We start from the raw sequence: 26,023 nt of genomic DNA on the forward strand, positions 1-26,023 counted from the left end.
TTTGAATTTTCACCGTTAAATGTTTTATTTGTTTTGTAAGGAAAGTTTGCATCTCCATGTTAACGTTGAAGAGCAAATTTATGATGAAATAAAAATACTGACACGACAGGAGAAAACAAATCAATGTAGGAAATAACACATGGAGCGATGGTCAGCAAACCCACCGGGTCGCAATCAAGGGTGGCAAGCTGCGGTTCTCATGTGATTCCGAAGGGTTGTCGAGTGAGTGAACGCCTTTCCACAAGAGGAGCACATGTATGGCTTTTCGCCAGTATGAATCCGTGTGTGCGTCTGCAGGGAGTGCAGGTGAGCGAAAGTCTTTTCGCAGGCCGTACACTTGTATGGTTTCTCTCCGGTGTGAACTCTCATGTGCGTTTGTAGAACCGACGACTGAGTGAACGCTTTGCCACAAGCACTGCACTTGTAAGGCCTCTCCCCAGTGTGAATTCTCAAGTGTGCCTGAAAATGTCCCACGTTGTTGGAACTGTACGGACAGTGGTTACACTTGTGCTTCTTGTTGCCTACGCTCTGGTAGCACCTTGGCACATCCACCTGCAATTCATCCATACCAAGTACCTCTTGTTGACGTCTTAAGAACAGCTGCCTTCCATGTTCCACCGGTCTACCTGAAAGATATGTTCATGCACATGTGAAAATAGAGGTCAAGTTGAACTCGTGAACATTATCACCCAACACGTGACAAAGTCAAGTCCATCTAAGTACAAATGTTAGTCAATAAATAAAGCAAATTTTACTCTCATTAATAGTGCACTAGCCGAAACCCGTGGAACATCCACGGAAGGGAGGATGTGGTGTATGGATAGAGTGTACCATTATGGATGGCATAGGGGAGCGCTCATGGGATCTTCTTCTTCCGTTAAGCTCCAATTTTCTCTCTTTAAGTTAAGTCCAATCAGTCCTCTCTGCTCGAAGTGCTCAGGCCATGCCTTCCCACTCTCATACTTTTATTTCCGTTCGGTGTAGAAAGAGATTGACATATCGTTCGTCTGTTTTCAGCTCGTTATCTTTAAGCTTCCTTACGTCTCGCCACCTGCTACACCTCTCTGAGTTACGAGGATTTATGCAACGCACCCCGAGTATCGCAACGTCACTCCATTTAACTTTATTAAAATGACGATAAAGACGTTTCCTTATATATCCTAATTTAAAATGTTCAAGGGAATAAAAAGACCATTTGGTTCACACCACCCATGTTCACACCACTCGACTGTCCAATCAGCGGACGGCTCGCTTCGCCTTCGCCCAGCAGACGCCAATACGATGGCGTCGTAAGATGGCGTCGTATCGGCAGTTAATCGGATGCTTTTGGGCCCCAACGTCGGCTAATTCAGATTTTTCGAGTATGGCTGTACGTGATAAACAAAGAGCGCGGTTCGTAGATCGTAAATCCATTAGTGCCGTGGGCATCGGGTCACTGGGTGCGGCGTAAAAGGGATAACAAAGTCGAGTCCTTACGCTATTATAGTGGGGCGGCTTAGCCCAAATATTCAAAAGAATTGTGCATTTTGTGAAACAAGCACCAAATTTGGCACAAATGTACATTAATATGTTGCGAACATTTTCAGATATTGGGCCACTTGAAATTCCGTAATTTTTTTTTTCAAATTTTTTCAAATTTCGTAATTTCAAATTTTTCGGGTGACACCGTCACAATTTCGGTCTTCGAGGCCGGCCGATAGGCAAAGTGTGACCGGAAGGGACGAGGTTCTCCTGACCACGTGGCCCTCGATCTGGGAAGCGAGAGGCGTTCCATTAGTGGACGCGCCCCTCACGCCCGACTTTTGGGCGGCCCCGGCAGGCCGTTTGTTTTGACGTTCCGTGACAGGCCCCGCACCCCCACCTCCGGGCCGACCGGAAGCTTGTGCTGAGTACATCATACCTGAACAACTCAGTGAGGCAGAACACAGCAGTGCACACCAGGGTGACCCCTTCAGTGCATAAACCAATTAACCTGTCCACTGCAGGGCATATAGAAATGAAGTTATTTTCTGCATATAATAATAATATAAGTTCAGTTCTATATAACAATTTCTGTTATCACCACTACCACTACAACTACCACTACTACAAGCTTTGTCTGGAATTTTGTGGACTAACAGACAAACAGACATACAGACAAGCTGGGATCAAAACATTACCTCCTTCCACCATTGAGTGTAGAGGTAAACATCATGGAAATTATATCATGCCCTAGATTTAATTCATGCTTACCCGTGTATTTGCTTCACTGGTTCACAAGGTCTTTTGCATACATGTAATTCAGACTCTCGTCTTCATTGCTGACCACACAATGTTCGCAACATATTAATGTACATTTGTGCCAAATTTGGTGCTTGTATCACAAAATGCACAATTCTTTTGAATATTTGGGCTAAGCCGCCCCACTATATCGGCCGGCCTCGAAGACCGAAATTGTGACGGTGTCACTCGAAAAATTTGAAATTACGAAATTTGAAAAAATTTGAAAAAAAAAATTACGGAATTTCAAGTGGCCCAATATCTGAAAATGTTCGCAACATATTAATGTACATTTGTGCCAAATTTGGTGCTTGTATCACAAAATGCACAACAGGTTTGCTATGCTGCTACACTATTATTATATGGATGTTTGCAATATAACTATTGCATGCAACAATATTTCAGAGGCAAAAGAGAGTTATTTGTTGTTGACCACTTAGTCCCCGACTTCCCCATGTGTGGCACTAATAATCGTGCTGTAAAGATGGTTGCCCCACGACAAGAGTACACCGTTACAAAGCAGTCATCAGGTTTTTGCTTTGTGAAGGTGTCAAACCCCATGACATTTTTAAGAGAATGACTGCACAATATGGTACGAACTATGTTGTGGTAAAATGTATATAGATGGTGTGAACGGTTTTGAAAATGGTGGACGAGTGTGTGCGGTGAACAACAGTATCGGCAACCAGGAACAAAAATACATACATAGAACTTTATGAAAATGACTTGGGGGTTAATTACTAATTAAATAATGAATGGTATTCCAAGCGTTTTGTAAACCAAACGAACAATGACTGGGATCAGCTGTTTCCCTTCTATAATTAATACTGTCATTCCCCATTGTCCTTTCACAACTCCCCCACACATTCCATTTGAAAATGGCAGCACATGCGCGACCTTAGGGAGGCGTCTGGGAGTCTCACACCATGGGGTTTGGGGGGCCTTGGCTATATAAAGCAGCCACACCCAGACAGGTAAAGTGACAGGGAGAGGGCAGTGAAGCAACAGGGGAGTTGGAGGCGGTGGAGTTAGAGCTGCTGTGCTCGTCAGCTGCCGACTGCTTAGCAAACAACTGAGGTGACTTCGAGAGTCTGGAGGAGTATGGGCGAGCCAGGCAGCCTCAGCTGCATATGGACATCAAATCAAGTCAGCGCTCAGAGCATCCTGCACGAACGCAAAAGAGCCTGACCCATGTGACTACACCCCCATTGACATCTCAACCAAAAAGAGAAGGCCACACAAAACCTCTACCCTTTCCAATTCAGTCTATTTTTTTTTTCTGTCCTGTGTCCCTGAACGAGTCTGCATATGATATGTTTACCTTAAGGCCGAGACGAGGAAACCGTTCTGTCCAGTTAAGTGTGTTCGCCAATCGGGATTTTCGCATCTCACTTCATTCATTATTTCTTGCTGTAGCCCAACCTCATTATTTATGATACCTGTTATTTATAAAGTGTATTTGCTGTGGATGTTGAGCTGCAGAACAGTTTCAGCATAACCCAAGTTCTCCCCCCAAACTATACATGGACGTTGAAACCGCTGCACATCCAAGTTAATTGAACATAACGACAGCGCGCCAGAACCGTCTCATGCGGGGGGGGGGGGGGGGGGGGGGGAGATGGGTAGGGATAAGGGAAGGGGAAGTCTCCACTCAGTGCCGTGGGAGCTAATATTTGGCAGTCTCACGTTACTCGCTAGGGAGACCGAGTATGTTACAAAATATATATACAGGATATATATGGCTGCAATACTGGATACACGAAGTGTTACATCTGAGTGGAAAAAATAAAGTTTCAGGAAACAGCAAGTATGCTGTATTATGATGTTCTGTATATAGGGTGAGTCATAAGTAGCGCCCGATTTCTGTATGTATATACAGTGGGGAGAACAAGTATTTGATACACTGCCGATTTTGCAGGTTTTCCCACTTACAAAGCACGACAAGGTCTGTAATTTTTATCATAGGTACACTTCAACTGTGGAAGACGGAATCTAAAACAAAAATCCTGAAAATCACATTGTATGATTTTTAAGTAATTAATTTGCATTTTATTGCATGAAATAAGTATTTGATACATCAGAAAAACAGAACTTAATATTTGGTACAGAAACCTTTGTTTTTGCAATTACAGAGATCAGACGTTTCCTGTAGTTCTTAACCAGGTTTGCACACACTGCAGCAGGAATTTTGGCCCACTCCTCCATACAGATCTTCACCAGATCCTTCAGGTTTCGGGGCTGTCGCTGCGCAACACAGACTTTCAGCTCCCTCCAAAGATTTTCTATTGGGTTCAGGTCTGGAGACTGGCTAGGCCACTCCAGGACCTTGAGATGCTTCGTACGGAGCCACTCCTTAGTTGCCCTGGCTGTGTGTTTCGGGTCGTTGTCATGCTGGAAGACCCAGCCACGCCCCATCTTCAATGCTCTTATTGAGGGAAGGAGATTGTTGGCCAAGATCTCGCGATACATGGCCCCATCCATCCTCCCCTCAATACGGTGCAGTCGTCCTGTCCCCTTTGCAGAAAAGCATCCCCAAAGAATGATGTTTCCACCTCCATGCTTCACGGTTGGGATGGTGTTCTTGGGGTTGTACTCATCCTTCTTCTTCCTCCAAACACGGCGAGTGGAGTTTAAACCAAAAAGCTCTATTTTGGTCTCATCAGACCACATGACCTTCTCCCATTCCTCCTCTGGATCATCCAGATGGTCATTGGCAAACTTCAGACGGGCCTGGACATGCGCTGGCTTGAGCAGAGGGACCTTGCGTGCGCTGCAGGATTTTAATCCATGACGGCGTAGTGTGTTACTTATGGTTTTCTTTGATACTGTGGTCCCAGCTCTCTTCAGGTCATTGACCAGGTCCTGCCGTGTAGTTCTGGGCTGATCCCTCACCTTTCTCATGATCATTGAGGCTCCACGAGGTGAGATCTTGCATGGAGCCCCAGACCGAGGGAGATTGACTGTCATCTTGAACTTCTTCCATTTTCTAATAATTGCGCCAACAGTTGTTGCCTTCTCACCAAGCTGCTTGCCTATTGTCCTGTAGCCCATCCCAGCCTTGTGCAAGTCTACAAATTTGTCCCTGATGTCCTTAGACAGCTCTCTGGTCTTGCCCATTGTGGAGAGGTTGGAGTCTGATTGAGTGTGGACAGGTCTGGAGACGGCTTTGCGGTCGGTCTTTGCGGTCTTTGTGGTCGGAGACGGTCTGGAGACGTCTTTTATGCAGATAACGAGTTCAAACAGGTGCAGTTAATACAGGTAATGAGTGGAGAATGGGAGGGCTTCTTAAAGAAAAAACTAACAGGTCTGTGAGAGCCGGAATTCTTACTGGTTGGTAGGTGATCAAATACTTATTTCATGCAATAAAATGCAAATTAATTACTTAAAAATCATACAATGTGATTTTCAGGATTTTTTGTTTTAGATTCCGTCTTCCACAGTTGAAGTGTACCTATGATAAAAATTACAGACCTTTACGTGCTTTGTAAGTGGGAAAACCTGCAAAATCGGCAGTGTATCAAATACTTGTTCTCCCCACTGTATGTATGTATGTATGTATGTATATATGTATATGTATATGTATATGTATGTATGTATGTATGTATGTATGTATGTATGTATATATATATATATATATATATATATATATATATATATATATATATATATATATATATATATATATATATATTTCTGTCAGTCGATTGTTTGTTTGCCATTTGTATTACAGTGTACAAGAAGGTAGAAATAAATGAATGACATGTTTATCTAACCATTTATTTGGGGGAAAATTCGGGGGAAAAGAATCTGACAGCCAAAAAAAACAGAAATTGGGCGCGGACGCTACTTTTGATTCACCCTGTATATTGGAGTCCGAGTTTGAAGCATCAGACCTGCTACATGCTTCGTTTTCACCAAAATGAAAACGAGAGTGCACTGCGCATGCTGGATTCACGCATAACGCAGCACCGGAGGACACGGACACGAAAACAAGTTCTGACGTCATCTGTAAATGAGTGGTCGTCTGCCAGCGAGTGACTGCTTTGTTATTACAACAAACGGGACCCGCATTACACATAATCAAGTTTCGAGCGACGCGGGTTTCTTTAACTTTTGCTGGGATATGATTCGTGCATAACGGGGCGGACACGAAAAAATATATGACAAGATTATCGCGAAAAAAATTAACTTTCTGATTGACCGATTGAATATGCATCAAGGGCATGCTTCTTAAGGTATTTCTTAACCTACACACCTAGTTCATTTCACGAGTCCTTCGTGATTTGAAAATGAAACTGACATCACAATTATTGTGAATTTGGTGTACACCAAGCGTTATGCACGAATCACTTATTTTGCCACGCATTGCACATTTGAAGGAATTTTAGAAAATGTAAAAAAACAAGACATACTAGACATCAAACATTGTTTAATTACAATTTTAATCATCAATGCATATTTTTATTTAAAGACAATGAAATAAAAATTGACATAGTGAGAATGTAACATTTTATTTCGAAAATATGCCATTTTTGTCTTGTTTACTCAACCAATGCAAATCTAAGTGCATGATATAATGTGAAAATCAGGTTTTTGCAGGTCCTGAAGACTATTTGCTACAACAAAGCCATAGGTGTCTTTTCATTCAGTTCATATTTTTTAAATCTGTGTAAAGGTGTACCCAGTATTGTCACCATGCACATATACAAATATACATATACACATACAATATACATGCATGCATTAGTCACCATTTGATTACTTGTTTGTTTATTAGCGATTATTGGCGATGTGATTTTATAGCGGCATTTCGTCACCTGCCTATATTTTCTAGCAAATCACCCAGAACTCACCCAAGAGCCAGAGCACAGTTGCCCCATTTATACGTTCAAGACTGTGCCAATGCCAAGGTCATCATCATGACAATTATGCCAGCTTGATCATTCATATGAACAGATGCGGTGCATTGCAAGAGATTTGTTTTCTGGAAAGTTTAATACATGGTGTGTCTGGTCTGTTTTTAGTTCGATATTAAACTCACCATTCGAGGAAACAAAAGCACGTCACCCAACGGCAAAAATAGGCTGATCCAATCAGTGGTAAGCTTATTAGTCCCCTACCGGTGTACACCGGAGGGGACCATAGGTTTGCACGCCGTCCCTCCGTCAGTCCGTCAGTCTGTCACGCAAAGAACAGTTTTCCGGACTTTTTTTCTAAACGCTTAATGCTAATGATTTCAAACTTGGCGCATGGTTTCCTCATGATAAGTTACAGATCCAGTTCGAACTTTACGACGTTTCGATCATTTTTGACAAAGTTATGGCACTTTGAACTTTGGGAATTCTGATAATTCTGATGATCCTTAACTCAGTGCCATTTTAAGTTTTAATTTCCTTTAAAAAAGATTTTCTCTGCAATGGGACCAATTGAGATCAAATTTTCACCGTAGGGGTGACTCGGTCTGTAGAATATTTTAATGGTAATTATCACGTCACAGGTCACGTGGTTCGGCCGCCATATTGTTTTTCGTGAAAACATGAAAACCCCTTTTTCTCTGCAACAGCTGAACAGATTGAGGCCAAGCTTTGCAGGCATAATCGCTATACCCATGACGACCAAAAAAGTCAGTGAGCATGACGTCATGCGTCATATGGTTTCATTGAAACCGAGCTCCTCCCTCATTTTTGATCCAATTGAGGGGAAACTTCACAGATCTGTTCAGCATATCAGTCTACTAAAAAGTCCTTTTGGAATTTGTGATAGGGCACATGGTTTGGCAGATATCGTTAATTAAACGAAAATATTTTAAAAAGGGATATCTCTTGTTTATTCTAGAGTTCTCCTCAAGCCGCACCGCGTGCCCTCAGCCTCGTCTCGCGAACGTCAAAAGCGCGACACAGCGTGCGGTTTCCGGAGGGGCGGAGCCAAGCCGAGCAACACATATATAATATAGACATCGATCATTGATCGTGAACCGGAAAATATAATAAATTACTGATATTTAGCGACTCAAAAGGTTCTTTATCAACAACTTATTTTGTCGTGCTTCTGCTGACCTGTCTGCAAGGTGTATAAATCGAAGTCCTGAGTGTGAATCACAGGTGAGCCCGTCCTGAGGTAATTAGCGATTGGGAACGATTCAGAACTTGTGAGTAAATAACCCTTGGTAATTTCCCCAACAGTTTTCCGGACGACAGACTGCCGGTAGGGGACATGTATTGCAGCGCAATACTCAGAATGCTTGTTAATCTAGCACCAGTGATTGGTAAACAATGACCAACCATGACTACCACCTCTCGTATCTCAAAAATAAAAAACATTTTTTTCTGAAACGAAAATATCTTCAACACTCTTCTTCTTCTTTTTTTGTTTAAGATGGAGATTGCTTACCTCTCGTGGAACCTTGGAGATCACTTGATTGCTCATCGGTAGTCTCAGGTCTTGAATAACGTTTACAGCTTTCAATTGTATCGTCAATAAATGTGATCAACCTTGTGCCACTGTTTGCTTGCTCTTCTGCTTCCACCTCTAGCTTTGCTGTACAAAGGCAGAGATTAAGAGCAGGGATTCACAAAACAATGTTTCAAAGAAGAAAAGTTGAAAAGCCAATGCAATTTGTGTGCAAATCTCATTGATATTGTTCAATTACCTCTGTCAAGGAAGGTGGACGGATATTAGCTTTTTACCCCTGTTTGTCTGTCTGTGATTGTCTGTCGATGAGGCTATCTATCTCAAAACGTGATGGACGGATTCAGACTAAACTAGGTGGATGAGTTGGTTAGGTGACAAGAGCAAGCAGATTCGATTTTGGTTTAGGTCTGGATCCACATCCGGCCTATCAGTGGGATAGAAAACGTAAACGGTTCAGCCTGTCGGAGGTTTGTGCTCTATCGAATGCCGTTTTAGTTACAATGAGTTTTACACATCAATCTTTAACGAGTATGACAACAGTTTAGAATAAAGACAGTAATACAACAAAGCTGCAAGTCTGGGTTAATCCCTCGCGATTGATTATTTAAGAGTGATCGCCTATTTGCACCCGGTGTGTACCCCGATTTAGAATAGGTACACCGTATCCCTGCATGTCGTAAGAGGCGACTAAAAGGGTTGGCGTCAGGAAGGGCATCCGGTCATAAAAACATTGCCTCAAAAAGAGAACCATGACAATTACAACTACATATGGGCAGGGTACAGCCCGAAGTACCCCGTGGGGGACCCCACTCCATCTCGTCAAAACTCAAGGTGGGGAACTCGATCGAAGCAAGGGTGGAAATCACTCCATTTATGATGACGAAACGTCTGATGCCCGACGTGGAGATCGGTTTCTGAGGTTTGGGACATGGAATGTAGGGACAATGACAGGGAGATCAGGAGAAGTGGTGGAAGTATTGGTCAGAAGAAGAGTGGACATATGTTGTGTGCAGGAGACTAGATGGAAGGGAAGTGGTGTGAGAATGGTGAAGGGTAGAGGCAGGGACAGAAATACAAGTTTGTGTGGCAAGGGTGCCCAGAAGGCGTGAATGGTGTTGGTGTCCGGTTTTCTGAGGAGTTTGTAGACAGTGTGGTGAGTGTGACTAGAGTGAGTGAAAGGTTGATGATGGTGAAAATGATGATTGGAAAGCTCTTGGTGAACGTCATCTCAGGATATGCTCTGCAGGTTGGTCGGAGCGATGAAGAGAAGGACAAGTTCTGGTGTGCAATAGAGAAGATGATGGAAAACGTGAAAGATAAGGAAGTTGTTGTGGTAGGAGGAGACCTGAATGGACATGTGGGAAGGAGTATGGATGGTTTTGAGAGAGTTCATTGGGGTTATGGATATGGTGTGACAAATGGAGAAGGTGAAAGGATTTTGGAGTTTGCTGATGGAGCCGATTTGTTGATTTGTAATACTCAGTTCCAGAAAGAGGATAATAAGCTTGTTAGGTGGGTCGACGTACATACACGTCAGGTGGGTCGACGACAACCATTGACTAGCTGCTGGTGTGTAGGCGAGATAGGGGGCACCTCCGGGACACAAAGGTGATCCCGGGGGAGGAGGCTGTTTCACAGCACCACTTAGTTGTCTGCGACATCAGAGTGAAAGGTGCGAGGAGAGCTCGGCGGGTGAAGTACCAACCGAGAATGAAGGTGTAGAGGTTGAAAGAGGTGACAGTGAGGGAGGCATTAAAAGAGAGGCTGAGTATGGTAGAGGATTATGTGGTTGAGCTTGAACGTGGTTGGATGTCAATGAAAGATAGTCTGTTGGGAGCCGTTGGTGAGGTATGTGGATGGACAAAAGGACCACCGAGGCAATCGGAAACATGGTGGTGGGATGATGAAGTTGGAAAGAAGATTGACGAGAGGAGGAAGAAGTTCAAGGAGTGGCAGAAGGCAAAGGGTATGGGGGCAATGCCCCCTTTAGGCTTTGACTTGCCCCCTATCTAATAGGTGGTATTGCCCCCTTTGGCAGAAACAACCTCAAGTAGGTGTTTCTTATAACTGTCTACCAGTCACTGACATCGACTGGGAGAAATTTTTGCCCACTCCTCCATGCAGAATTCTTTCAGCTGTGCGATGTTTGAGGGTTTTTTTGCATACACAGCTCGTTTCAAATCCCCCCACAACATCTCGATGGGATTTAGATACGGGCTTTGACTTGGCCATTCCAGAACCCTCCATTTCTTTCTTTTCAGCTATTCCTTGGTGGATTTACTGGTACTAGGGCATGCCCGTACGTGGGTGCCCGTTCCTTGCCAAAAAAAACAAAAAACGCTACCCGTACGCTCTACCCCGCCCGTACGCCCGTAAACAAAAAAAACAACGCTCTTCGCTTCCGCCCTTCGCTCTGACTGAATTGGGAGAAATAATGCGCATAAGAAATCGAGAAATTATTATTTTCTCCGGAAGAAATCGAATTACGAACCGTAATGGCGCAGGCTCTCGGGCTCGCAACAACGCGTTCTGTGATTGGCTGCCGGAAGTGAAGTCTTCACTGTCGCAAATGTGAAGCGATGAATACGATGAATCGCAAATTAGTTTTAATTAGTTTTAAAACATAGTTTAACGGCAACATAGTTTTCCAACGTGAAATAAATGAATACGCTCTCAAATGTGCCGTCCGAGGCAGAGTCTGTTCGCCACGTTCGGCACACGTGATAGCTCGCTGCTCTCTGATTGGTTGAATCGTTTTTTGGACATAGCTCGGTAACTACTTGTCCGATTAATATGAAACCTTGAAAAGGCACATCCTCGGGTCCCCAGCAATATACCTGGCAAGTTTCAAGTATATCGGACCCGTGGTTGTCGAGAAACAGCGGTCACAGACATACAAACATACAAACATACAAACATACACACAGAGATTACTGGAATTATAGATAGATGTTTAGGGTCATTGTCATGTTGCAAGGTCCACCTTCGGTTGAGCTTCAACTTTCAGACAGATGGCCTCACATTATCCTCAAGCACCCTCTGGTACAATGAAGAATTCATCGTGGATTCTATGATGGTGAGCTGCCCAGGCCCTGATGCAGCAAAGCTGCCCCCAAACCATAGTATTTCCACCACCATGCTTTACAGTTGGTATCGGGTTCTTGTGGTCAAATGCTGTCTTTGGTTTTCGCCAAACATGTCTTCTGGTACTGTGGCCAAATAGCTCTACCTTTGACTCATCTGTCCAGAGCACATTGTTCCAGAAGTGCTGGTCTTTGCCGAGGTGTTCATTGGCAAACTTTAGTCTTGCCCTGATGTTCTTTCTGGACAGCAAAGGTTTCCTCCTGGCACACCTCCCATGTAGATCAAATTTGTGCAGCCTCCTTATAATGGTAGACTCGTACACTTTGACATCAACAGTGGCAAGAGCTACCTGTCGGTCCCGTGATGACATTCTGGGGTTCTTAGAGACTTCTTTCAGCATCTTGCGGTCTGCTCTCTGGCTGAACTTGCTGGGGCGGCCTGGCCTGAACAAGTTGGCAGTTGTTTGGAATCTTCTCCACTTGTCGATGATCTTCCGGACAGTCGAATGATTGATTGCAAATTGTTTGGAGATCTTTTTAAATCCCTTCCCAGACTCGAAGGCATCTATAACTTTCTTTCTGAAGGCCTCTTTTGATCTAGGCATGGTGATGCCGCACACTTCAACAACAAAGAGCAAACCAAACTAAATGGCTGAGGTTTAAATAAGACAGGTTCCTCTAAGATCCTCTCTGACGATGTTCTAATCATTTGCACCTGATTATAATTTTAGGTATTTGAAGTCATGATAGGGGTGTACTTTTTTTTCTTTTTTTTGTATACTGAATCGAGGCTCGTGAAAGAGCTAACATTTACTTCACAAACAAATCAACCAGACAAACAAAATATATAAAAAGAGGGAGCGGAAAACAAGATGGGGAGAGAAGGGGAAGCACACAAACACAACATTTGAGAGCAGGGAGATGTGTGGAAGGGAGAGGGCTTGGGGGGAGGAGGCGTGGGAAGGGGGGGGGGGGGGGGAGGGAGAAGTATAAAACACAAGGACACCAAGGACTTCCAGGACAGAAGTTGGTATTTCAAAAAAGTGGAATTGGGGTGAAATTAGCAGGGGTAGAAAAGATCAAGGTTTTGGATGGGGGAAGATAAGAGATGGTGGTGAACAGCTGTTTTAAAGACGTGGAGGGTGGATGGGATTGAAGAGAGTGAGGGAGTTTGTTCCAGAGGCGGGAGAAAAGAGGAATGAAGGAGTGAAGGTGAGCGGAGAGTCTTGATTTTGGCAGTTTGACCATAAGAGGGTTGCAGGCAGATCTTGTGCGACCTGTAGGAATATTTGCGGGGACAGAGACCAGAGAGAGCTTGGGGGGGGGGGGGGGGCAAGGCCAGAGAGGAGTCGGTAGAAGACGGAAAGACCACCAACCTGCCTGCGGTGAGTGAGTGAGAGTGACTTACTTTTTCCACATGCGAAATTTGCATTTATGTTTATTTAAATTATAGAATGGACTACAAAATGTAATTGTTTCATGATATTTGTTATATTATATCACCTTCATCTATCAATATTGTTGAAATGAGATCAAATAGCTGTATGTTGAAATATGTTGAAAAAGTCAAAACTTTACATGGGGTGTACTTACTTTTTCACGTGACTGTATATGTGCCTGTACATATATGACTATAAATACGTGCCTTGTCCAAGTCAAGCATTGTTTAGCAAGAATTAGTGTTCTGACTTATCCTGTCAGTTTTGATGGTGGCACAAAGAAACCGACAGTGACAGAAAAAGAAAAAAAGTGACAGAAAAAGACAGACCAACTTAATTTGGCTCTAGATGGCAGAAGCAGTTATGAAATATTGGTTCTGCTCAGCCAACTAATTAAAGTCTGTTGCATGACACTTGCTCGTATTTGGGCTTCTTTGTATGGTAACATGACTCTGGGCATGGGATCCCACAGGAAGTTCTGGGGCAACTGGCTATTGTGGTCTTTTAAGACACAACAACCTCTTTAGAGTTATCCGGAGGCGATGTCCGTCACAATATTATCATTTTAAACTTACCCTGTGCATCGTAAGCCCCAACTATAACCTTGCCATCGGTGTTAAGACGCACAAAGTTTTGGGTAGAATGTGACCGTCAACCAACCTTCAGGCTTTTCACAGGCCCACATGGTCTGGAGTTTTTGCAGTATAGACAGCAAGATATGAACTTTTTGGACAAGTTTATTACAAGTTTCTCCAAACCTTTTGTTGTGTAGAGGCAGACCCTTTTCTCGCAGGTATGTTTCCAAGTATTTTCTGCTTTTTAAAAAGCTTGGCAAGCCATTCCTTGCTACAATCCTTATCTGGCACATATGATACATGTCTAGGCCATCACGATCGACTTTGTTTTCGGGGGTTTCTACGCATGTGCAAGGGGAAATCTGGGGTAGATTGTCATTTTGAAAGCACCTATTCACTGGAGGTTCGTTAGGAGTTGAGCAAGTCCAAATTCCATGCTGATCAAGTTGCAGTTTTGAAGTGGTAGAAGTGATTCATGGCTGAGTCCAAAACAAGACACTCAAATGTGAGGCAATCCCAAGGTGACACTCGGGTTAAGTCTCGGTGACGATGCGGTGAATCACCCGGGATTTGCGTGGACGAATCACCCAGTGCAAGGTATGCTTAAGTGTACAAAGTTATGTATGTATTAAACAATAAATCTACCAACCACCACTCCACAAGTTCAAAATTGGTTAAAAAAAAAAAGAAGAAAAAAAAAGAAGTCTCTTCTGATATGGATATCACTGGGGCCAAGCTTCCTTTATTGCTTTTCTATATTGTTAGAGTTCAAATGAAATATTTGATGCCTTTCTTCCAGACCTCCATTCAATGAAGATTTGATGGAATTATAGCAGCTGATCAGCTAATTTCTTTTCCATCATAAAAAGCCAGGCCAGCCTCACTAGATCACCAATCTTTACGCAGGACTCGCAGCAGATGTGTGTCGATCCGACAACATTTGAGATTTATTTACATTTCATCAAGAATGTTTTTTGATCCAAAAAAATTTTTTTACTACTAAGTCGAGGCTCGTGTAAGAGCTAACACATAGAACATGTAACAAAGCGAGCGGGAGACAAGAGGGGGAGAGAGAGCGAAGCACAACAACAATGGAGAACGGGGACATCAAGAGATCTGTGGAAGGGAGAGGACTGGGGCTGGGTATACGGGATAAACAAGATGGACACTGCAAGGATTTTCAGGAAAGAAAACTGAATTTGAAGGAGGTAGATTTGGGGTTAGAACGGGGATAACAGGGGTAGAAAAGATCAAGGTATTGGATGGGGGAAGATAAGAGATGGTGGCGGACAGCTGTTTTGAAGACCTGCAAATTTGGCTGCTTCTAAGCTCGGAAGGCATATTGCAAATAATTTCTGCAATTTCCCACTTAAATTCCTTCCCTTGCATAATACAACATATATTTTCTATTTGTTCATAAAAAGCCTGCATTCCAAATCCTCTCAAGAGAATCCTAGTGGCTGCACCTGTCACTTGTTGATCTGTTTATGATGAAATCAAACTTGCTTTGCGAGATAGAATTCGTCCAGACACCGGACAGAAAAAACAACACCTAAAGAGGCATACAAGCAAATCAAGGACTACGATCGGAAAGGCAGAGTAAATCCACAAAAAACAACAGGGGCAATACCCCTGGCGTTCACCTGGTAGAATAAAGAGTATACTGTCCTGTCACCAGTGGTTAAGACTGCCGGATGACGGATAACCAAGACAGTTTTACTCCCGAGGCGGCACCCCAAAAAATGGCGGTATTTTTGTCACACGCGGAATGAAGGAAGGCGAAGCGTTTACCTGAACGGAACACACGGGTTTATTCCGAAACCACAAACAAGTAAACGCGACGAAGAAATTTCTATAATAATAATGATTTACTAAAAATAAACCAAGAAATAAAATGAATGCCGAGGTAAAACTAATTCCTATCTGAGGTACCTCCACACACAGACTCAAGAACAGACAAGGGGAAAGATGAAATAAAATAAAATCCCTTTTCAGTGCCGGCACTTAGCTCTGGCTTCACGAGTTCCACTGTGATGTTGGTAGCTGGGGACGAGGCTCGAAGCTCGATGTCCCTCCGGCGGGAACCCGGCACAAGATGGCCACGCTGTTGAACTTAACGGCACCACAAACGTAAGGAGAGTTGTGAAGACACCCTCTCACTTCTCCACCTCTTTGTCACAATGGCCAGCGTCTTGTCCACTCTCCAAATCTCCTCGGTTATCACGCAATGCTCCTCCTTCACCTCAGAACTATTGCGATCCTCTCAGAAATGCCCCCGCTTCTCCAAGCTTCTCTCCGCTGACGTCACACTGACCAATGGCAAAGCTCTTTCCGAATCACTCCATGATCCTCTCGGCCAATCATGAACTTTGGGGTGGCCTTTCTTGGCTGCCCACTGATTCTCTGCCTCTACTGGGCAGAGCCTGCCTATGAGGTCCATGAAGGCGGGGCTTAGTGTCTGGGAACCTGCCTGGCTTACAGTGGATGGTTGTTGTGGTTTAATAGAGGTTTTCATGGCTGGTTTAATAGAGGTTTCAGCAAAACGTACGAGGGAAATTACAGAGGGAAAAATCACATACTGGGGAAAACGAACCTTAATCCTTAACTAATTAGCACAACACCACCCCCATAAACACATGTACACATCAACGTGTACACATCAACTTGTACACATAAACAATCTTAAGCTACAGTTTCCCTACTGAAGTACATCGAGATTTCTCCTACACATCCACGATTCATGCTATAATTATACAGTCCTACCTTTACTCTATGATTCCTTTCTTTACCCCCACAAACGTGACAATACTACACTGACGAAAGGTATTTTAAACCAATTTCAATGCTTGCTAGAAGACAGGGTAGCATGTAGAATCATACTAACATAAGGCCGAGAAAAATATATTTCCGGTCTCTGGTCAGCGCGCCAATCGATTTTGACCCTGCGCGTCAACATTTTTTTTTCTTTTTTCCAACGGTACATACAACCCCCTGTTGTTGCACGGTTCTCCCCTACAAAACTACGTTTAGTTTGTCCAAATCCAACCAGCCGTTCCAAAGATATGAGTAGTTTTGTTTGCCGTGACGTCATGAATCCAATCGGCTGGATATTGTCATTTATTGAAACGAAGACTTTCTTTGTCGAGGTTCGTGTGAAGCAACCAGAAGGCCTAGAGAGCTGCGGGTGGTCTCGTTAGTTAGGCCTGGATCCTATCTCATTTGTCATGAAGTTGTAAGTGTCTGTGATAATCTGGTGGACTGGGAGAAGAGATCGTGGGAGACCATCGGCCTGTTAGACCACTTGCGCATGCGCAGTGTTGACGCGATCGACACATTGGAATGTTTGACGGTACGGCGAGGCGATCTCGAGAACGAAATGGCATTCTATAATATGCTTGAAGAACTTAATGATTTTCAGGATGTAAATACATTTTAAAATAACTTAAGCTTGTGTTCATTATTTACAAAAAGGCCTACCAGTCCCATTGGCTGTCTTTAATTTCTCTCTGGACGACGCCACAGCAGATGAGGAGGACCGCAAGGCATGAGGACACAAAAAACACCTTTATATGTGAAATCCATGCTTTTCAAAAAAAAAAAGAAAAAAAAACCGCATCGCCGCATCAATTCTGGAACTTTGGTCTGACCAGAGACCAGCAACATATTTTTTTCGGCCTAATCATAAGACTTTAAACAAACAAAAAATACCTATTTTGGGGGGCAACTCCTCCTCCCCTACCCCAACCCCATATACCTCCTCAGACCCTAATTTTTCTAATGCCTTGAACAAACATTGTTACATCATGGGTGATGAAGGTTGTGGTGAAGTTTTATAGAAATTGCGTGTGTAGTTTCTGAGAAAAAATTACTTATTCTGAGAAAATTTTAAATACTTATTTTGGGGGGCAACCCTTTCCCCCCCCCCCCCCTCCCACAGACGCGCAAAGGGGCATATTTTTTTTAATGCCGTGAACAAACTTTGGTACATCACGGGCGGTGAAGATTGTGGTCAAGTTTAATCGAAACCGTGTGTGTTGTCTCAGAGAAGAAAGGAAATACCTATTTTGGAGGGCCAAACCTGGATCCACTTTGACCCCGGTAAACCCCCTTAGACCCAGATTTTTTTAAATGCCGTGAACAAACTTTAGTCACAACACAACAAATACAAATATAAATGCCGTCAACAACACAGCGCTACATTTTTACCAAGTTTGGTCACAATCCCTTCAGCGGTTTCGGAGAAGAAGTTGCAAGTGTTTATGGACGGACTGACTAACGGACGGATGAAGAGCCATCACATACGCTCCCCTGAACTTCGTTCCAGGTGAGCTAACAAGCCAATACTACAAGAAACTTGTCGCAGGCCTCGGGGGAGGGGGAGAGGGAGGCCTGCAACACCAAATCCTGTGCACATGTAGTTATGCAAACATGTCGCCCACAGCATGTGTGAAAGCAAAACTAGCCAGCTCTGGTCATGGCTAGGAACACCTCAGGATGGTTATGGAACTTGGAATAGAACACTTTCCGGGTACAAATGATGTACAACATCACCGTCAGTTTTAGGTGTGTTTACGCACATGTGCTCGGAACATTTTATGCACTCAAAGCCATTCCACAAGCTTTAAATGATGTGTTCCTAAATATTCACCACATACATGTGGAAATGTGGAATTTTTATAAAATAACTTACACGATCTCTTTACGAAGTCATCACACTCCATACCTTTTGTAATTTCTTGCTCCCAGTCTCTTGGCTCGTTTTTCAAGTTGTCCATTAACACTGCAATGACATGACTCTCCTGTTGAACCACAACAACTTTTAATCTCCTGATATGACAAAGCAATGTTATTGTACTTTTGGTGAAGATGTCCCAGATGAAGAACAGTTGGAGAATCACACAGTTGTAAAACTGACAAAATGCACGAAACATAATGGTGTAAGTCATGATGCGAGGAGCATTCAAAAAGTTTGATGTACAGTGCCTTCACAAAGTATTCACACCCCTTGATCTTTTTCACATTTTGTTGTGTTACAGCCTGAATTAAAAGATTCTATGTCACTGATCTACACCATACATGGTATGAATACCCTGAAATGTCAAAGTAGAATTTGTTGTTTTTTTTAGAATTTTTTACAAATCAATTAAAAATGAAGAGCTGAAATGTCTTGAGTCAATAAGTATTCAACCCCTTTGCTATGACACTACAAATTGAGCTCAGGGACATCCAATTTCCTTTGATTGGACATGATTTGGAAATAAACATTCCTTTCTATATAAGGTCCCACATTTGACAGAGCATGTCAAGTTGTCAGAGAATAAACTATACTATGAAGTCCAAGGAATTGCCCATAGAACTCCGAGATAGAATTGTGAGGAGGCATAGATATAGGGAAGGATATGAAACAATTTCTAGAGTGGTGAAAGTTCCCAAGACCACAGCGTGCTCCATCATTAGGAAATGGAAAGAATGCGGAACTACGCAGACTCTTCCTTGAGCTGGGTGTCCGACCAAACTGAGCAACCGGGCAAGAAGGACCTTGGTCAGGGAGGTGACCAATATCCCAATGACCACTCTGACAGAACTACAGAGTTCCTTGGTTGAGATGGGAGAACCTGTCGGAAGGACAACAGTCTCTGCAGCACTTCACAAATCTAGGCTTTATGGGAAAGTGGCCCGACAGAGGCTACTCCTGAAAAGGCACATGACAGCATGCCTGGAGTTTGCAAAAAGGCACGTGAAAGACTCTGAGCATGAAGGAAAATATTATGTGGTCTGATGAAACGAATACTCTTGAGACTCTCTTTGGCCTGAATGCAAAGCGCTACATCTGGCAGAAACAAAGCACAACTCATCACCAATCTAACACAATCCCTCCCGTGAAGCATGGTGGTGGAAACGTCATGGTAAGGGAATGCCTTTCATTGCCAGGGAGTAGGAGACTTGTAAGGAGAGAGGGAACAATGAATGGAGCCAAATACAGGCAAATCCTAGAGGAGAACCTTCTTCAGAGTGCAAAAGACTGCAGACTGCGGTGAAGATTTACGTTCCAGCAGGACAATAACCCCAAGCATACAGCCCCAAATCCAGATGTGCAAAGCTGATAAAGACACACCCAAGAAGACTCAAAGCTGTAATCGCTGCCAAAGGCACTTCTATGAAGTATCGACTCAGGGAGCTGAATATTTATGTAAATTAGATATTTCTGTATTTCATTTTCAATAAATTTGTAGAAATTTCGAAAAACAAGTTTTCACTTTGTCTTTATGGGGTATTTTGTGTCGATCGGTGACAATTTTTTTAAATTTAATCCATTTTAAATTCAGGCTGTAACAACAAAATGGGAAAAGGTCAAGGGGTGTGAATACTTTCTGAAGGCACAGTATGTTCTAGCTTCTCCACGAGCCTCAGCGTTGTATAAAAAGGTGAAAGATAAAAGTTATCCTGGCTTGAGAAAACATTAACAGTAAATTGCATGAAAAATGAAAACTATATATATGCTACATAGCTCGCTGAGAAGTAAACACATAGGGGCAATACCCCTGGTGCTCACATGGTGGAATAAACAGTATACTGCACTGACTAAAGGTATTTTAAACCAATTTCAATGCTTGCTAGAAGACAGGGGCAGCATGTAGAATCATACTATCATAATCATAAGACTTTAAATAAACTAGAGAGGTTCCAGGGAACCTGAACTCAACTGGTCTATATCAATATGGTTAGAATATGCATAATAGAACCACAAACGATATAGTTTATATGTGCTAAAAATATGACAAAAATTGATTTTTCAATATGGCCGCCCTGCCACGCCCATTTTTGGGCGTGCAACGCCCAAATGCAATCCAAAACTAGTTTATGTCTTAAAGATGCTGCATAACAAGTTTCATCAAATATAATCAATAGTTGTGACTTTTAGAGCGTAGACGTCGAATTGTTTACAGACAACAGACAGACAGACGCCGGACACTGCGTGTCGACAAAAACTCAGCTGGACATAGTCCAGTTGAGTTGAATGAATGAATGAATGATCGTTTTAAGGCCATTTTTCCCCGCTGGAGCGGGGGTTAGCCTTGCGGGCCCCATGACAATCATGGTTCCCTGTTTGAGGCAATGTTTTTCTGGCCGGATGCCCTTCCTGACACCAACCCTTGGTCACGCTCTTACGATGTGCAGGGATACGGTGTGCCTATTCTGAATCGGGGTACACACCGTGATCATTCATCCCAGCAAGCTGGTACTCAATTTGCCGACCTCGGAAGGATGACAGGCTGAGTCAACCCCCCTGGCGTTAATTCAGCGATCGACCGGGATTCGAACCCAGGATCCCAGGATCCCAAGCCGGCACCCTGACCGCTAAGCCAACGCCAGGCTGAGTTAACAACCCCCCCCCCCCAAAAGACCTATTTTAGGGGGCAACCCACCCCGAACCCCGCCCTCCCCCCTCTGAGACCACCTTAGACCCCGATTTATTAAATGCCAGGAACAAACTTTGGTACAACACAGGTGATTAAGGTTGTGGTCAAGTTTCATCAGAATTTCATATGTAGTTTCTAAGAAAGCAAATACCTATTTTGGGGGGCAACCGCCCCCCCCCCCTGTATATTCCCAAAGGGGCAGATTTTTTTAAATGTCGTGAACAAACGTTGATACATTACGGGTGGTGCAGGTTGCGGTGAAGTTTCATTGAAATAGTGTGTGTAGTTTCTGGGAAGAAAGCAAACACATATTTGGGGGGGCAAACCTGGATCCACTTTGACCCCCGGTAGACCCCGATTATTTTTTATGCCGTGAACAAACTTTAGTCACAACACAACAAATATAATTTGTGCCAAATTTGGTCGCAATCCCATCAGCGGTTTCGGAGAAGAAGTTTCAAATGTTTACGGACTGAAGGACTGACGGACGGACGACACGCCGTCGCATAAGCTCCCGTGAACTTCGTTCCAGGTGAGCTAAAAATTAGGAAACGGCGATGTCTTTAGACTCATTTTCTTCCTTCCGAACAGCTCGTGCGGAGGCAAATCAAGACGAGCACAGAGAGCACAATGCCATGTTTATTGACAAGCGCGTCATTTATCTTCAAAGACAATATGTACAACTATTGGTCATGTTATCTTTATTTAAGGGCTTAGGGTTAGGAATTTCCTCAGAAACCTCAAACAAATCATTTATTTCACCAAATCCAGCCCACTCCCGGAAGGAATTGGGGATCAATTCAAAAATTTCTGCCCGATGACATCACAACGACCACTGGCGAACTTCGCTCTCTGTGTATCCGTGAGGATCCAGCGTTTTTCTTAACATGGAAAGGAAGCAAAGTCTGAAAAGACTTAATAATGAAGAATGCCGTGTAGTGCAGGACTGCAATTTCACATCATCTGATGGCTACTACATATTCAATGGCCACAAGATCCAAGACAATCAGACAATAAAAGTGCAGGTGAGCTGTGCCAATCTCCACAGTCATGGTGGCCTTCCTGGATGTACTGACAACCACAGCGATCCAAGAGTCTGCAGACTTCACCTCAAAGACGATGCCTTTACCCTTTCAACAAATCATGCCCGGTTGGTTCCATCAGCGACGACTCAGAGTTTGAAAGATGGCTTGTACATCATATGGATCCCTTCTTGTGTTATTGTGAAAATGCAAGAATGCAATGGATGCTAAGGGCCGTTTAAAAGGTTCCACAAAAATATCTGATGCTTTTTCAACATCAAATTTAATTCGACACTTGAAAACTCACCCGGAGAAGAACATTTATCTCTCCATTCTTGGAAAGGTTTATAAGTAAATGTGGGTGTGGAACTTGACGAGTTGAAATAATATGACTGTGACTTGAGACTTGCCCTCAAAGACTTGAGACTTGGCTCTGAAAGAGACTTACTGACATCTCTGTTGAATATACACCGAGTTTCCCACACGGAGAACTTTTTGAACCCTCCACGTAATTGGAAGCCGTGCAATGGGACAAACGGAGCCTTACTCGAAGGAAGAGTGGAGCGCATAAACAGTCTTCCCTTTTGCTTCAAGGATCTCAATACAATGGACATATTTCCGGGTAATTAAATTTTGATAAGCACAAGGAAATATAAAGGACATAGGTCAATGTATCCCTCCATCCCCAATTCTTGGAGGTAAGTATCTACCAAAATTTAAACAGTACCCAGTTTCTGTTGCGACTACCTTTCCAGGGAGAACACACAAAGCACATGGACATACAGACACAGACACAAAAACAGATTATTAATTTACCAACTTTCTTAACGGAATATCCACTCAAACACATTTCCCAATATCTATATTGTAATGGCGTACGGAAGGAATATTTACAAGATGTGCTGAGCGGCCGCATCACCAAGAAACATCATACATCAGACTCAATTACGAAGGCCCATCATTGAATGAATGAATGAATGAATGAATGATCATTTTAAGGCAATTTTCCCCGCTAGAGCAGGGGTTAGCCTTGCGGGCCCCATGACAATCATGGTTCCCTGTTTGAGGCAATGTTTTTTTTTGGCCGGATGCCCTTCCTGGCGCCAACCCTTAAATCGCCTCTTACGATGCGCAGGGATACGGTGTACCTATTCTAAACCGGGGTACACACCGGGATCATTCATCCCAGCAAGCTGGTACTCAATTTGCCAACCTCGGAAGGACGATAGGCTGAGTCAACCCCTCTGGTGTTAATTTAGCGATTGACCAGGATTCGAACCCAGGATCCTAGGATCCCAAGCCGGCACCCTAACCGCTAAGCCAACACCAGGCTAAACCCATCATTATGAAAACCAATCAAACATGAACCGTGGTTATCACTCACCAGGCTCTGTTTCCGAAGCATCGTTTTGATGGCAGAATTCTTGAAAGCCTCTGATAGCAGGGTTGGAATCTTCAGTGGTGTCGCTCAAACGTGCATTGTTCCTTCCAGTGTTGGACAAAGAGTTCAGCTTCTGGGCACAACTGGAAAGCTCCTGAATCATGCCGTTCATCATGGAGCACAACACAGCTAGAAGCGGTGAGCTGCCAGCTGCACTCACCAAATCCGCGGAGCCGAATTCAGAGTACGGCGGTTCCCACAGGGATTCCACGAAACGGCGAATTTCAACATACATGGCGAAGGGCAACCTTTCCCGAGCCACGAGAAAGAGCTCGGTTCTCACTAGGACTGGTTCGGCGCATGCACGAAGAGCGTCGTGACTCTTGATGCCTAGATCGGCGATCATGGCCCTGACCGCATCTTCACTGAGTCCTTGGCCCTGCAGCCAGGTCGGAAATGGAGCAGACGTGGACCACGCTCCTGCCAAAGCCATAGCCTGTCACGAAGCAAACATCCATAAGAAACAACAAACAGCAGCAATTGCTCTACATTCAAATTCCTCATGAAAAACAAAGCCCCCACCACAACCCTCAATCAACAAGGTGATTAATGACAACTAAATCACAATTACATTGATATTGTGCAAAAAGCAGGGTATGACCAATATTGTTCAGCATCCAATGTTTCAATTCGAATCAATATTAAAGTTTTCACCAAAATCTACTTCCGTTACCGAGAAAGGTCCATCCGCCTGGCAGGGCAGCTCAGAGGTAGCGAGCACACTTTTGAACAGTCTCATCTGGGTTTGATTCCCTACCGACTACAAACAGGCGTTTCGCAAGCAGGTGCATCGTTTCAACGGGATTGAAGTCAAGCTGGGTGTCCGGTCTGCTGTTGCTAGTTCAATGCGGACATGGTCTTTCACGAAGAGTGCATGACCGTCTTTCTCGAAGATCAGGCGAGTTCAATATCCTTGAACAGGTAAAAAAAACTTCCTGCCATTAATAAATCTACGGTCGATACAACCAATGGCTTTAACAATAAACAAAGCTTTTAGAATCATTGGAATCTCCCGCAATGAAGCTAACTCTGAGGGCCTTTCACTCACTCACCGCAGGCAGGTTGGTGGTCTTTGTCTTCTACCGACTCCTCTCTGGCCTAGCCCCCCCAGCCCTGTCTGTGCTCTGTCCCCCAAATACTCCTACAGGTGGCACAAGATCTGCCTGCAACCCTCTTCTAGTGAAACTGCCAAAATCAAGACCCTATTCACCTTCATTCCTCTTTTCTCCCGCCTCTGGAACAAACTCCCTCACTCTCTTCAATCCCACTCCTCCCTCCAGGTCTTTAAAACAGCTGTTCACCACCATCTCTGATCTTCCCCCATCCAAAACCTTGATCTTTTCTACCCACATTAATCCACCCCAGATCCACTGCTTTGAAATTCCGACTCCTTTCCTGGAAGTCCTAGCTGTGTCCGTATTTTTTTTTTACCTTTTCCACCACCCACCCCCATTCCCACGCCTCCTCCCCCCAAGCCCTCTCCCTCCCACAGATCTCCCGATGTCCCTGCTCTCAAATGTTGTGCTTGTGTGCTTCCCCCTCTCCCCATCTCGTCTCCCGCTCCATTTGTTTTGTCTGATATGTCCGTTTGTTTTTTGTCATTAATGTTAGCTCTTACACGATCTTGTATACAAAAAAAAAAAAAGTGCCCAGAAGAACCGGTGCGTGGCTGCGGACAAAGTCATTTGACTACTCGTATTGTCCGCCAGAGGTGGCCAGCCCGGTGAGGGCCCAGGACAAGAGCGTTTCGATGACGTCATCGAAAAATGCACAAACAAGTAAATTTACTTATTACGTACACAAATACTGTATTGCTAAATTTTGACTCTTCGTCCTTTTCTTCTTCTTTTCTTCCCTTCCCATACACGTGACCACTCCTTTCTTCCTCTTACGATTGCACCTTAAACAGTGCGCGCGGTACAATGATCACATTATAGACCCCCCCCTCCCGCCCTACCTACCTACCTACCTTCGCAATAAACAAATGTGGGCCAAATGGCCTACCTGTGCGACAAACACAAACGAGTCAATCATCAACCAACGGCACAAGTTATCCTTCAACACAAACGGAACACCGAACACTCCCATGTCGTTTGATACAAAGGAAAGTCGCGTGAAGAACGATGAATCTGTGGCACATGAAGCTTGAAGGAGCAAGGCCTCCCTACCTTGTTAGTTACAAACGATTTGTCGTCCAATTGAGGCTTTGTCTTCGTCCACGCAAACATCCACCACGTGGTCCAGTTGCCGCGAACACCCCCAAGAGTTTGTAATTGGTGAGCAGGCGATTCACACCCGAACAAAACCCGCCGCACACAGACACCGTGCCACTGTACAACGAACAACGACGTCGTGCGCACGGTATAGTGCGC

At 43.9% G+C, this 26,023-nt stretch overlaps 1 protein-coding gene across 1 annotated transcript; it reads right to left on the minus strand.

Moving 5' to 3' along the window:
- On the minus strand, positions 1-26,023 carry LOC137430186 (uncharacterized). Its single transcript, XM_068120837.2, has 5 exons — positions 25,820-26,023; positions 23,595-24,087; positions 18,491-18,547; positions 8,650-8,796; positions 1-626 (listed from the first exon to the last, which is right to left on the minus strand). The coding sequence occupies exons 1-5, from the start codon at positions 25,877-25,879 to the stop codon at positions 175-177; spliced, it is 1,209 nt and encodes a 402-aa protein (XP_067976938.2). The 5' UTR covers positions 25,880-26,023; the 3' UTR covers positions 1-174.

Source organism: Myxine glutinosa, chromosome 6 (assembly GCF_964187855.1).
Source record: "Myxine glutinosa chromosome 6, kmMyxGlut1.1, whole genome shotgun sequence".
NCBI classification, from domain to species: Eukaryota; Metazoa; Chordata; class Myxini; order Myxiniformes; family Myxinidae; genus Myxine; species Myxine glutinosa.